The sequence below is a fragment of the Hevea brasiliensis genome, chromosome 12, assembly GCF_030052815.1.
Source record: "Hevea brasiliensis isolate MT/VB/25A 57/8 chromosome 12, ASM3005281v1, whole genome shotgun sequence".
In the NCBI taxonomy this organism is placed as follows: domain Eukaryota; kingdom Viridiplantae; phylum Streptophyta; class Magnoliopsida; order Malpighiales; family Euphorbiaceae; genus Hevea; species Hevea brasiliensis.
Genome location: NC_079504.1, coordinates 3,479,600 through 3,492,127, shown reverse-complemented (window position 1 = coordinate 3,492,127; position 12,528 = coordinate 3,479,600). Strand labels below are relative to the sequence as shown.

At 33.5% G+C, this 12,528-nt stretch overlaps 2 protein-coding genes across 7 annotated transcripts; both read left to right on the top strand.

Annotated features, from left to right (window-relative positions):
• Nucleotides 1–1,297: 1,297 nt before the first annotated feature.
• On the top strand, nucleotides 1,298–1,687 carry LOC131171468 (cytochrome P450 82A1-like). The gene has a single exon (XM_058131609.1). The coding sequence runs from the start codon at nucleotides 1,298–1,300 to the stop codon at nucleotides 1,685–1,687; it is 390 nt and encodes a 129-aa protein (XP_057987592.1).
• A 2,381-nt stretch (nucleotides 1,688–4,068) lies between these two features.
• LOC110648230 (inactive protein kinase SELMODRAFT_444075) lies at nucleotides 4,069–9,631 on the top strand. 6 transcript variants are annotated; one of them, XM_021802396.2, is made up of 9 exons: nucleotides 4,075–4,339; nucleotides 4,450–4,583; nucleotides 5,499–5,593; nucleotides 6,674–6,738; nucleotides 6,823–7,710; nucleotides 7,870–8,030; nucleotides 8,442–8,518; nucleotides 8,698–9,019; nucleotides 9,174–9,631. In XM_021802396.2, the coding sequence occupies exons 1-9, from the start codon at nucleotides 4,153–4,155 to the stop codon at nucleotides 9,315–9,317; spliced, it is 2,073 nt and encodes a 690-aa protein (XP_021658088.2). In that variant the 5' UTR covers nucleotides 4,075–4,152; the 3' UTR covers nucleotides 9,318–9,631. The 6 variants fall into 6 exon arrangements, with proteins under 6 accessions (XP_021658086.2, XP_021658088.2, XP_021658087.2 ...); XM_021802394.2 differs by having other exon boundaries at nucleotides 4,069–4,339; nucleotides 6,674–7,710; XM_021802395.2 differs by having other exon boundaries at nucleotides 4,075–4,294; nucleotides 6,674–7,710.
• Nucleotides 9,632–12,528: the final 2,897 nt, after the last annotated feature.

Sequence of the window (12,528 nt, the reverse complement as noted above, 5' to 3'; positions counted from 1 at the left end):
GGTATGCAATAGTCGATGAATTTTAAGTCAATGTAGAGAATGTTAGAATTATAACTCAAAATCCTAGTAGGATTTGGAGAGACCTTCTCTTAATTTAAGTAGGAAAAATATTCCTTAATAGGATAGAGGAATATTTCTCATATAAAGTAGAACTCTTATTTTAGTGTTATTCCTAAATTTAGTGGGATTCATAATTAGATTAAGATTGAGAGAATTAACACTATAAATAGGAGAATGGTGGAAAAGATTATTGGGCTTTCAGTTCATGGAGTGAGGCTGTAGCCCATTGTAGAGAGGGGCCTTACTAATTACTGCGGATTTGGCTTTGCCAATTGATAATGGGCTTTTATCCATTGCAGTGGAGAGAGGCTTCGGCCTAAAGTAGAGAAAGGACATAGAATTTAAGAGAAATGGATTCTTGTCAATTGGTGGGAGGGCTCTTGGCCTTTTGATACAACGTCTTTTGGTGGAGAAAAGTACTTTATTACATTTATTGATGATTTTTCACGTTATGAACATATTTGTTTGCTCAATAAAAAATCTCAATCAATAAATGCACTTGAAGTGTACATAAATGAGGTTGAGAGGCAATTAGATAGAAAAGTGAAAATAGTAAGGTCAGATAGAGGTAGTGAATACTATGGGAAACACACTGAAATGGGACAATGTCATGGTCTATTTGTAAAGTTAAAAAAGTATAAAATTTAATTGTTAATTTATTTAATATATAATATTATTAAAAAAAATTGAATGTACACAGTTTTTTTTAGTAATTTACCTTAAAATTACTAATAATCTATTTTAGTTTATACAAATTTTCAAATTATTTTTAAAATTAAGAGTTAATTAACAAATCAATTTTGATTAATCAAATTGACTTTAAAATATTTTAACATGAAAATATAATAAATTAGTGATAAAATAAATTAAAAATGAAGACACTCTTTGTTGTGTAATGTTGTAATAGTAAATATATTAAGTTATGTCTAGAGGAGAATGAGAGAGACTAACTAATATATTTACTATGAGCAGTTTGATATTTTAATGTAGTATGGGTTCTCTTGGGTGTAATTGGATTTATGAGTAGTATAGTTTTGAGCTTGAAATAATGATTTATTACTATTGATATATAGTGAAAGATGATATGGCCATAGATGTAGCCCTAAATTAAGAGGGTGAATCAGAAAATATTGATATTTTGTATGTTTATTTTGTTTTTTTACAGTTTACACGTTTCTGCGATGCACAATAATTAGATACACAAATAAGCAGAGAAATGAAAGTACAAGAATCAGACATGAGGAACTTGGTCTATCTCCAAGCTGTCATCAAGGAAACGCTTCGTCTATACCCAGCTGCACCATTGTCAGGGTCACATGAGTCAATGGAGGACTGCACCGTAGGTGGCTTTCATATACCAAAAGGAGCAAGGCTTCTCGTTAATCTCTGGAAGATGCATCGTGATCCACGGGTCTGGCTAGACCCTTGCGAGTTTAGGCCAGAAAGATTCTTCACAACCCACAAGGATTTTGATGTTAGGGGCCAAAATTTCGAATTTTTAACATTTGGTAGTGGCAGAAGAATGTGCTCTGGAGTATCATTTGCCCTTCAAGTGATGCAACTTACGTTAGCTAGCTTGCTATATGCATTTGATATTCAACTCCATCAGATAAACAAGTTGAATTAGATGAGAGATTTGGAGTGACCAGCCATGAAGCCGCTCAACTGGAAGTTATTCTCATTCCAAGACTTCCTGCTCATCGGTATAAATAACTAAAATGTCTAATATACCACAAATGCAATCTTTGAGATCTGATAATAATTAAAACTAAGAAATTTTAAGATAATTTTGCTTTTGAATTTATTATTATTTTTATTTTTACTATTTATTCTTATTAAACACCCTTTGATTTGTTAACTTTTATTCTTAATTGATTTTGATTATCATAAATAGTACTTTTGATTTATTGATTAAGCTTTTCATCACATCTGCCAAGTGCCAACATATGCAATGGATTACTTCTTCAATAAAATAATCTTGTCAATGTCAAAATGATTTGGATATTAATTATATTACTATATTTCCAATATATGAGTGGAAGAGAGCATCGAATATGTATGTATGTATGTATTTTTTGTTCAAAATTCATTCATTTCCTATATTATAATGAGCTCTATAAATTGAAAAAGTTGGCTTGCCGTTTGGCTATGCGATTAAAATCATTAGTTTGCTGGTTCATGCAATTTTGCTTTTTAAATAAAGTGTTTAAAAAAATAAATATAAACATTTTCTTTTAATAATTATATTAATTTTTTATTAAATAATAATAATTAATTAAGAGTAACTTAGTTAATTTTTCACTACCTTTAAAGAAGAAAAAAAGAAAATATTTAAAATTAGTCTATTCAAGTTATTACTATTGCATACAATTTTGTATACAATGGGAGCATTATTTTAGATATAAAAATTTAATTTAACATTAATTTTAAAATTATGAAACTAATATATTTAGAGAAAGAATGCATATGTACTGAATGTACTGAATTATTTTTCGCATCTAAATGAAATGAATCAAATTTCTTATTGGTTAATTAATTTTTTTATATTTTGAAAATTAGAATGAAGTTATTTGCACTATCATAAATCGACAAGGCCACCTCTTAATTAATTCCCATTGGACCAAAATACCCTTTTTCTCTTCCTCTTCATTAACTAATGGACCCTCTTTCCACCGGTGCACCTAATAGGTGGCCCTTTTCCCCCTCTTAATTATCCATGACTTTTACAAATCGCCATTGCAGATTGTATGGCATAAAATTGATGAGAAAGCATATTCTAGAGTCTTGTTAGAGCATTTGCAGTTTCTGAATTCAATGGAAGTTAAGCGGTTGAGATAATTATAACTGTAGATTATATAGCGGAAGTTATACTTCATTTACAATTTTATCTAATAAAAACATTCCTTTTTATTTTCAATTAAATTTTAATCTCAAGGATAGGGCGATCAACGACCTTGCTTTCAATTCCACATCCAGCTTGGGAGGGCACCTATGTGGGCCACTAGACCAGCCATGGTTAGACATGAACATGATCAACAACTAATAAGTGGTCCAAGAATGGCCAGCACAACTCCTGTAGATCATGACCATTTAATGTAACCACATGCTTTTTGTGCAGTCTCCTCTCCTATACACTATTCCATGCATATGATTGGTTGTCAGTGCAATTCGCAAGATCTTAACCGTCAGATTATATTAACACATCATTGTCTACCTACTCACCATCACCCTTGTGTGAGCCTGTGAGGGATCCTCTTATCGGATGTTTTTGATGCTGGTCCACTCTGCCTGGCCAAGGATGGTCACCGTCATACCACTTTTATGGGAAATCCGCATTTTATCTTTTCCTTTTTTTGCATATAAAAAAAATAGAGGATCAAAAATAAAACTTGAAATCTATTTAATAATTCAGCTTCAGCAGAAGGGGATTGAAGGGAAAGAATGGTTTCAAAGAAAACAGCTTCAACATTCGTCTCTTTGCGAGCAAAAGTGACCTTATGGAGCTAGCCAAGAGCAGACGAGGCACGACACCGCTTTCCGATTCTGTGGACAGTTGCATGGGCGTCTCTGTTATCTCTATAGTCAATTGGTCCACGTTACCCACACCCTCACTGTCACACCCACTTGAAAGTTTTATTATTTTTTTCCCCCAAAATAGGAGAGATCTTAATTATTTATAATTAAGAAAAACTGGATTCTTTCGTTTTGTTATAATTATGCTTTCCATTGAAAGAGTGTTTTTGAGGTTACGCTGTAAAAATATTTTCATTTTTGTATCAATTTAATCAATTATGTGTATTTATAAACTAATTATTAATATTGTTTTAATAATTTCAATGATAATTTAATTAATTTTTTTTTTATAAATATATATATACACACACATAATACGTGGTGGTTTGCGCTAAAGCGTTAATCATAGTCAACCACCAAGAGTTTAAATTACAAAATTACCCTTCAATTTTTCGAGCGCTTATATGTCAGCCATCTGCGCGCGATAGCATATAAATATAATAAAACGGGAGAGCTATAATTTGTAGTTCAATTGTAGGTTCCTCCTAATTTTCCCGGCAACAATAACCTCACGATCAAATGTTTCCGGGGAAAAATGAACCCCGTGTTATCCAGCGCGACGACTACACAGCGGCGGATAAAGTGGTGGTCGCCGTGAAAGCAGAGAAAGTGATCTCCAAGACTGCACTAGCTTGGGCTCTAACTCACGTTGTCCATCCTGGTGATTGCATAACCTTGCTCGCCGTCTTTTCTAACTGCAAAACCGGTGATTATGCAATTTAAACTTCGGTTCATGCGTAATTTGAAATTAAATTTCTTTTTTGCACTTTTGTTTTATGAATTGTGGATTAACACTCGCAAATGTGTGTTTTTTAGGTAAGCGATTCTGGACCTTTCCGAGATTTTCCGGCGATTGTGGGAGCAGTCAACGGGACAGGTTGCCGGATCGCATTTGTCAAATCTCCGAGTCTTGTTCTCAGATGGTGCTTCAGTTTCATAACCAAGTTGAGGTAAGCTCGAATTACGCATTTGCTCACGTCATCAAGTTCAATACGGTTGCCGCGGACTATTTCGTATTATTTGTTGCTATGTCTCGTTAACCAGTGAATTTTTCTTTTATTGTTAAAATACCAATGTTTATCGTCCTTGCCTGAACGGATCCAAACAGGCAAGAGAATTAGTGATTGATATTGCAACCGAGTGCAAGTGATTGGGCTGGAGGGGGGGAGGATATGGAAGAGGGAGGGGAAAGCAAAGTTTAAGTATGGAAAAACTGGCACTGGATGCTTGGACTATTATCAATTATATCACTACTGTTCATAACATTTGCCTGAAACAGTCCTTGAAGGCAAGGCCTGCTGTCAGATGCAAACAAATTAAGTTTAATGATAGGAAAAGCATGTGCTCTGGAATTTCATGTTTCAATTTTCGAGATCAAGTAGGGGCCCGGGAATCTTACGGTGCGTTTGGGCTCTGAGTGGATCATTATTTATCATATTAGGAATATGCATTTCAACTCTAGTTATATGGTAAAGACACATCGTCATATTTTCCCAATTTTTGTACATTTCTATGTGTGATTGAAAATTACTGTGACAAAGAAGAATAAATTATTAATCTTGGTTTAACTTATTTCAGTTCAAAGATGTCGAGTGATGAGTGCTAATTGCTATAGCAATGCTTTTCTATTTGCTTATTAGTATTTTGAAATGGTAGAGAACTTTATTAATTGATTTATTAAAATAAAAAAGAAAGAATAGAAAGAAATTTCTTAACAGGAAAAGAAATGGTAGAGTGTCCGAGAATAAAGGTTTTTTGCCATATTGATGGTTGTATTTGAGTTGAGCCTCATCTGTTGATCCCTTTCTTGGCAAGATTTCTTTTGCAACTCTTTGAAGTAGTTAATGATTGTCTGTTGATTGTAGGTGGGAGTGAGGATTAAGGTTGTGTCGAGTACATCTGGCAGTGCTGTTGCAGCTGAAGCAAAACGTAATGGAGCCAACTGGGTTGTACTGGACAAGTAATTATACATTAAAAAAGTATTATTTTCTGAACTATTGACATAATAATTGATTTGATAATTTATCTTTTATGCCCCTTTGATAAATCCCTTATGGAGGTAGTTTTTAATAACGCAGCCATGCTACTTAGTAATAGAACCATGACTTGGATATTAAGATTCTGCTGACTGTCAACTGACAGAAGATGTTCTTTTTTTAAGATGCATGCCTAAGAACTAATCTAAGTGATAACATGTGCATTTAGCAAGGACAAATAATATGAAAATCATTTTAAGCCCATCTAAAGACAAGCCAGCCAATGTGACTTTAATTTATATAAATTTGGCTTGAGGTCCGCATGGTTGAAATATACCTGCCAATGTGCCTCTTAGTCTTCCCACTGTAAACAGCATTAATGTATTGTTATGCAGATCATGCCTGATGAAGTATGGCACCATTGTAATTAGCCTAGATTAGATTAAGGATGTAAACGTACCTAACAAACGCCAACTTATTGTTTTCTTTTCTATTATCAGATTGTATTTAGTTTTTACAAATTTTATTATTTTAGTCTTGGATAATCCCACAGTAAGTGGGATACGTGCTGAGTTTGCTTCTTAAATAGAATTTCCTAAGGGATATAGCTGTACAGATTTGTGCTAATTGACACTTGGCCTGGCCATTATTATTTCCAGCGTCAATGCAGTCTACTGGGCAAGTGTGGATCCTTTACAACTCTTTAGTGGTGAATTGTATATAATGAGTTTATATTGATAAACTGTTTTCTTCTTTGGTTTGATCTGGTAACCATGATGAATCTTCACTGCCTATAAGACGCTAGTACCTTTATGTTACAGTGATCCTATTACTCAGATTGATTTCAATAAGCTCTCAATGAGTTTCTATTGTGTTATTTGCAACATGTACAACGGTGTTCCAAATTATCGGCCATGAGAAATCTTGATCCACATTTAGTTGTTTAATCACTCCTATTACCAACTTACATATTACCTGAAAGCTATGTTTCTTTTTTCTTACCGTGATGAGAAAGGTAGAGATTGAAGAGCATTTGATGCCCATATATTTATGTGCTGAAACAGAAAATTAAAGCAAGAGCTAAGGCATTGCATAGATGAGCTTCGCTGCAATATTGTGGTGATGAAAGGTTCTCAAGCAAAAGTCCTTAGACTTAATTTAGGATGCTCAGATGAAGTCCAAACCCCTTACTATTCTGCTGCCTCTTCGCCAGACAGGAGTTTTGAAGGACACAGGATGAAGCATTCTACGCCAGTGAGCAGCCCTGAGGAGTCAAGTACTTCCTACTCAAGAAACAGAGAAGATTCATTATCAAGTTGCGGCTCAACGACACCCCTTTTTCTCATTTATGAAAAAAATCCCCTTTTTGAAGGAACAAATAAAGGAAATTCTGCACCAGAAAATAATCAAATTGACTCTGATGACTCACTTACAGCTTGTTGTTCAGATGATAGGCTAATCACACTTTCAGCAAACCTAACATCTTCTGTAGCTAGTAATCAAAATAGTATATTTTGGATTCCCCAAAACCACATTTTTGATGAAAAAAGCCCAACAACCCAGAACCAACATACTTCAAAAAGTAGATCCCAAACTTCTTCAACTCTGCTTGATAAATTTGTGCAGTATGATCAAGATGCTAGGGCTGGTATAATTGGGCTCAGCCTGAGCCATAGAAAGGAATACACTGCAACCTCAAGTATAAGAAACGCAGTTTCTTTAGGTAGAGCATCTTCAATGCCTCCTCCTTTATGCTCACTGTGTCAACACAAGGCTCCAGTTTTTGGAAAACCTCCGAGACAATTTTCTTACAAGGAGCTAGAGAAAGCCACAGAAGGATTTTCAGATATGAATTTCTTAGCTGAAGGAGGTTTTGGCAATGTTTATAGAGGGGTATTAGGGGATGGTCTGGTGATTGCAGTGAAGCTGTTAAAGTCTGGTAACTCACAAGCAGATGCTGATTTCTGCAGGGAAGTGAGGATATTGAGCTGTGCACAACACAGAAATGTTGTGTTGTTGATCGGGCTTTGCATTGATGGGAAAAAGAGAATATTGGTCTATGAGTACATATGCAATGGCTCCCTGGACTTCCATTTGCATGGTAATCCCATTCTCTTTTCTTTACACTGAATTATGTACAATTACTTTTCTTGATGGTTTATTGCGATTTCATCTGCTCAATATCTTCTGCTAGCATTTAATTATTCTGGTCTTAAATTTGGCTCTGTAGATGGATTGTCATTTTGATTATGATTAACAGGAAACAAGAGAGCACCTCTAGATTGGCACTCACGGATGAAAATAGCAATTGGGACAGCTAGGGGCTTAAGATATCTTCATGAAGAATGTAGAGTGGGTTGTGTAGTACACAGAGATATGAGGCCCAATAATATCCTCGTAACGCATGATTTTGAACCCCTGGTATTTTGTTTAACTAACTTTTGTTTTTTCAGAGCAACATTATTCTTCTACCATTTAGGTTAACAGAATCTCGAAGCCATGTTCTTCAAATGTGATAGAATTAGAATATGCTATTTGAGTTTTCAAATTTCTCGCTGTGCTGCTTTAGGCACTATAGTTGCTATCTGAGTTTTCAAATAACTTACCTAAACACTGACATTTATCATTAGAATATCTTATTGCAAAGCTAGTTTTTTTGAATGCCAACATCTCTTTTCTTTCAGTAACTTATTGTATGATGGACTCAAATTTAAAACATGAAATGCTCTTCAATATAACGAGGACTCCACTTGTTATCATGAAATTGCACTGCCATAATTGTGTTAACACTGATGAAATTTTTGCCATGCTCTATTGTTCCTTGGTGTTTAGGCTGCTGATTTTGGGCTTGCTAGGTGGCACTCTGAATGGAACATTAGTACAGAGGAACGAGTGATTGGAACTTCAGGGTACTTGCATATCCTGCTTTCTTTTTGGGGCCAGTTCTGTTGAATCTTCTTTGTAGTATTTGTAGCCTACTGTCATATTGATTTTTCCAATAAGCTTTAAAGGATGCACTTATCATATATTTGTTAAGAATTCAACTAATTTAACTGTCAAATAATTTTTGTAAATTGTTTGAATTAAGGTATCTGGCACCAGAGTACATTGATGGTGGAAAAATTACACAGAAAGTTGATGTTTATGCATTTGGAGTGGTATTGTTAGAACTAATGACAGGCAAAAGAATAAGTGAGCTCTATTTTTTTGAGGGACAACATTTCTTATCCGACTGGTACACTCTTGCTGCACTACATCCAAGCCATGTCTTGACAAAAATTTACCGATTACTGGATCCATACTTGGCCACTGAGCAAGTCCATGAATTTCCCCATCAACTAAAGGCTATGGGTCAAGCTGCTTTCTTGTGCCTACATCCAGATCCAGAATCCAGACCTGCAATATCACAGGTTTGCTTGCTTACCACATTGTTTCTTATTTATTTTCTAACACATTCGGTTCCTTCTATAAATAATTAAATATGTGTACTTTTTTATATCTGCTTCATAGAGCCGTTCTCTGAATTGAGGAATGAAGACATTTCCCTTATTTGTGAATTACCAGGTCCTAAGAATACTCGAAGGAGGAGATCAGGTACGTCCCTTGGGCTTGGACATGAATGCAGTTGGTAGTAGAAGTGGCCATTTGCGTGGTCTGAGGTTGCACAGGGAAGATAAAACAAGTCACTCTCGTAAGCTTTCTCACTAAAAGTTGATTATACAGTAACTGCCACATACCAAATATGCAGAGTTGAGAGGGTGTTCCGTTGTGTATAGTTCTGAAGTTCATTTTTCTTCCATAGTAAGTTGCTTTCTCGGTTGCAGGCTTGCTAACTGATCTCACTGTTTTCTTCCTTGATGCAATTCTTTTTTCACCATCATCATTAGGTTCTTACATGGATCATATTGCAACCCATAAACTAAGAATCACTTGCATGTTTTTATGTGTATTTCAATTATTCTTAACTGTTAATGTTCGAATAAAAGAAGCGTAAATCCATGAAAAATAGTAATTGTAGTGTTCTTTTGTGCTTTTGCAACTGCTCCTTGCACTTTGTGCTTAAACACTGCTCTTCTTTGGTCCAATGACTAGGCTACACCACAACAGGCAGATAGCCTCTCTATTACCTCACCCCTCATCCCAATGATTTGAAAATAAGATTTCTTAGTTGAAATCTAAAGGTTTACCATTGAGTTATGCCCTTGAAATATCCTTTATGTTCACGTTCAAGTGGTTGCCGTATTAAATCACTGACAATAAATATTATAACATGGATGATGGATCTACAGCTACTTATTTATGGGCTTTACCCATACCCATTGCATTTTTTTTTAATTGGATACCCATTGCAATTGAAATTTTAACGCCATTAATTCTACATCAAATTGAAAACACAATTGTCTACAAAATTCATATAAAGAAATTAGAAGTAGGATGGCAATCGGTGAGTATTGTGAATACCCAATCGAATCAACTTTGAATTTTGAATTTCGAATATTTGTTATTCAAATTTATTTATGTAAATAATTAATTAAATATAAAATATATATTTTTTATAATAATATTTATAAATTTTTATATATTATAATTTAAATAAATAAAATTTAAATATTTTATAGAATTATCAAATTTTTAAAATATAAATTATTAATTAAAATATAAAAAACTAAATGAATTTAAATTTTTTAAATAATAATAATTAAATTTAGAAGTGAATTTAAATAATTAATGATAAATTTTAATTAAACTGAAAACAATTTGAGTATTAATAATATTAATGAAATTCAACCAAATGATTTCCTCCAATACCCATCGCTTACCTTAATTCGTTTGGAAGGGTCTTAATTCGTAAGATTTTGTAAAGTAAAATTTTTGTATAGTTTTTTTTATAGTTTTCAAATATTCATAATTTTTTTGTGTTTAATTTAAAGATTTTAAAAAAAAAATTCATTAATTTACTAATTTAATAGTTAAAAAATAAAACTTTTAAAAATCTTTAAAAATCATCCTTTAAAAAATACTTTATCCTTCCAAACAAAAATTTAAAGTTTTTTAACATCGAAAAATCTTCTATTACTTAAAAAAAAAAAAAGTAAAGTGTGACGAGTTATACAAAATTAGGCGGGCACGTAAGCATGCAAAACTTAAAAAAAAACAAGCAAGGTGCCCTGCAACCGACGTCCTAAAGAAACTAAAACCATGGATTCTGCTGCCTTATTCAACTGTTTCCACAGACCACCTCGAACACACAGCACCGACAAATCCCGAATTAACTTCCTTTATAAACACACGAATTCTTCAATCTTTACCTACACTTCCGCTTTATCCGTTGCTAAGTTCTCTGTACTGCGCTATTTAGTAATGTCTTTCTTGTTATCTAAAACCCAACCCACTCTCTCAGAAGCGGAGAACAAAACCACCAACAGTGATTCCAGAGAAGATGAAGACGACCCAGAATTCTTAAGCTCAGTGCCCGTGACTAGTCACGTCCACTTAAAACCAGCTCACTCCACTCAAACGCTCGATAAAGAGATGGTTCTGCGGCGGATTCGACAACATAAGCGCCACAGCAAGGTCCGAGCTGCTGTGCAAGGTTTCTTTGGCTCCCCTGTTTCGTCAAAAACCGACACGGTCTCTGTTAGTTGGGTGGATGATGCTTTTGCTGCACCCTGATTGTTGACAAATGTAAGTGACTGCTGTTGGCTGGAGACCAGAGTATATATTCCAAGTTCAAAGTCAATAACTCTGCAGCCTGCTATATATAATTATATATTTCCTTTTTCTTTTTATTAGTGTGATTATTCTCTTTGTGATTTCATTTCGTTGTTGGCACGTGAAGCAAAATTTACATGAGTTCATTTTCCAGGACTGATAATCTGGAACAAATGAAACTGTGAGGGCTTGTATCTCAATCGATCGATCTAACCTGACCCAAAATTGCAGTATTGCACGTCCTCTGTAAGCTTGATCCGTAAACAGGGCAAGGCTTATTATCCATTAAGTTAGCCCAAAAATAGTTGGATTGATAGGAGGAACACGTCTTACAATGATATTCCCTCAAAGCCTATATAGCTTCAAGTAATCCCAATTCCCAGAGGACCGTTTAGGTGACCGTGTTGATTACTTCTCCATCAAAATTTAAGTTTGAATAGAGCTTTCCGGCAGGGGATCCTAAGATCGTTATAGTGAAGACTGTGCATGAGGAAAAATTTATTTACGTGCAGCATTGCTCCATGTTTGTCGATGTAAAATTCTTGGGCTAGTGGGCCTGAACTTGCAAAGAACTAACACGGGTTGGATTACCTGCATTTGACAACTCATTTCGTTTATTTAAATTTTTTTTTTCTAAATTTATATTATGGAATAAATAAATATTTTGTTAAGTGATTTTAAGTTTTTATAACACATATAAAAATAGGAAGAAGGGTAACTCAATATTATTAAAAAAATAATAATAATAAATATTTTTAATATTTTTTAATAAATTAATTTTATTCAAATCAATAAAAAAAATATAAATTGAGATCAATTTTATATTTTGAATTAATATATTTAAAAAGTTTAAATTGAATATTTTGTAATCACATGATTCATTTATAAAACTCTATTTTTAATTTTTTTTAAATTATATAAAAAGATTTGAGATATATAAAAATATTTTATATTTAAATTCTATTAATTAGGTAGCATAAATAAGGAGAGAACTACTCTAAATATGTAATCATTATTTTAATATTTTTTATGTACAAAATTTAACATAGTATGATATATATTATTTTACATAAGTTTATTATTAATATTAGCAGTATTATTCTTATTTTTTCTTTTATTTCTTCATGTTCTTAGAACTATTTTCATAGATACTACATCAACAAAAAAGACAAATGAGGCTACGTTCAGGCAGTTGAGTTAATGGCAA

What these genes read in the sequence shown, in the direction of transcription:
- LOC131171468 (XM_058131609.1), top strand. Translation starts at nt 1,298, where the DNA reads ATGAGGAACTTGGTCTATCTCCAAGCTGTCATCAAGGAAACGCTTCGT.
- LOC110648230 (XM_021802394.2), top strand. Translation starts at nt 4,153, where the DNA reads ATGTTTCCGGGGAAAAATGAACCCCGTGTTATCCAGCGCGACGACTAC. An exon ending in CGCATGATTTTGAACCCCTG is followed by an intron (nt 8,031 to 8,441) that starts GTATTTTGTTTA and finishes CTTGGTGTTTAG; the next exon opens with GCTGCTGATTTTGGGCTTGC. An exon ending in CCAGACCTGCAATATCACAG is followed by an intron (nt 9,020 to 9,173) that starts GTTTGCTTGCTT and finishes GTGAATTACCAG; the next exon opens with GTCCTAAGAATACTCGAAGG.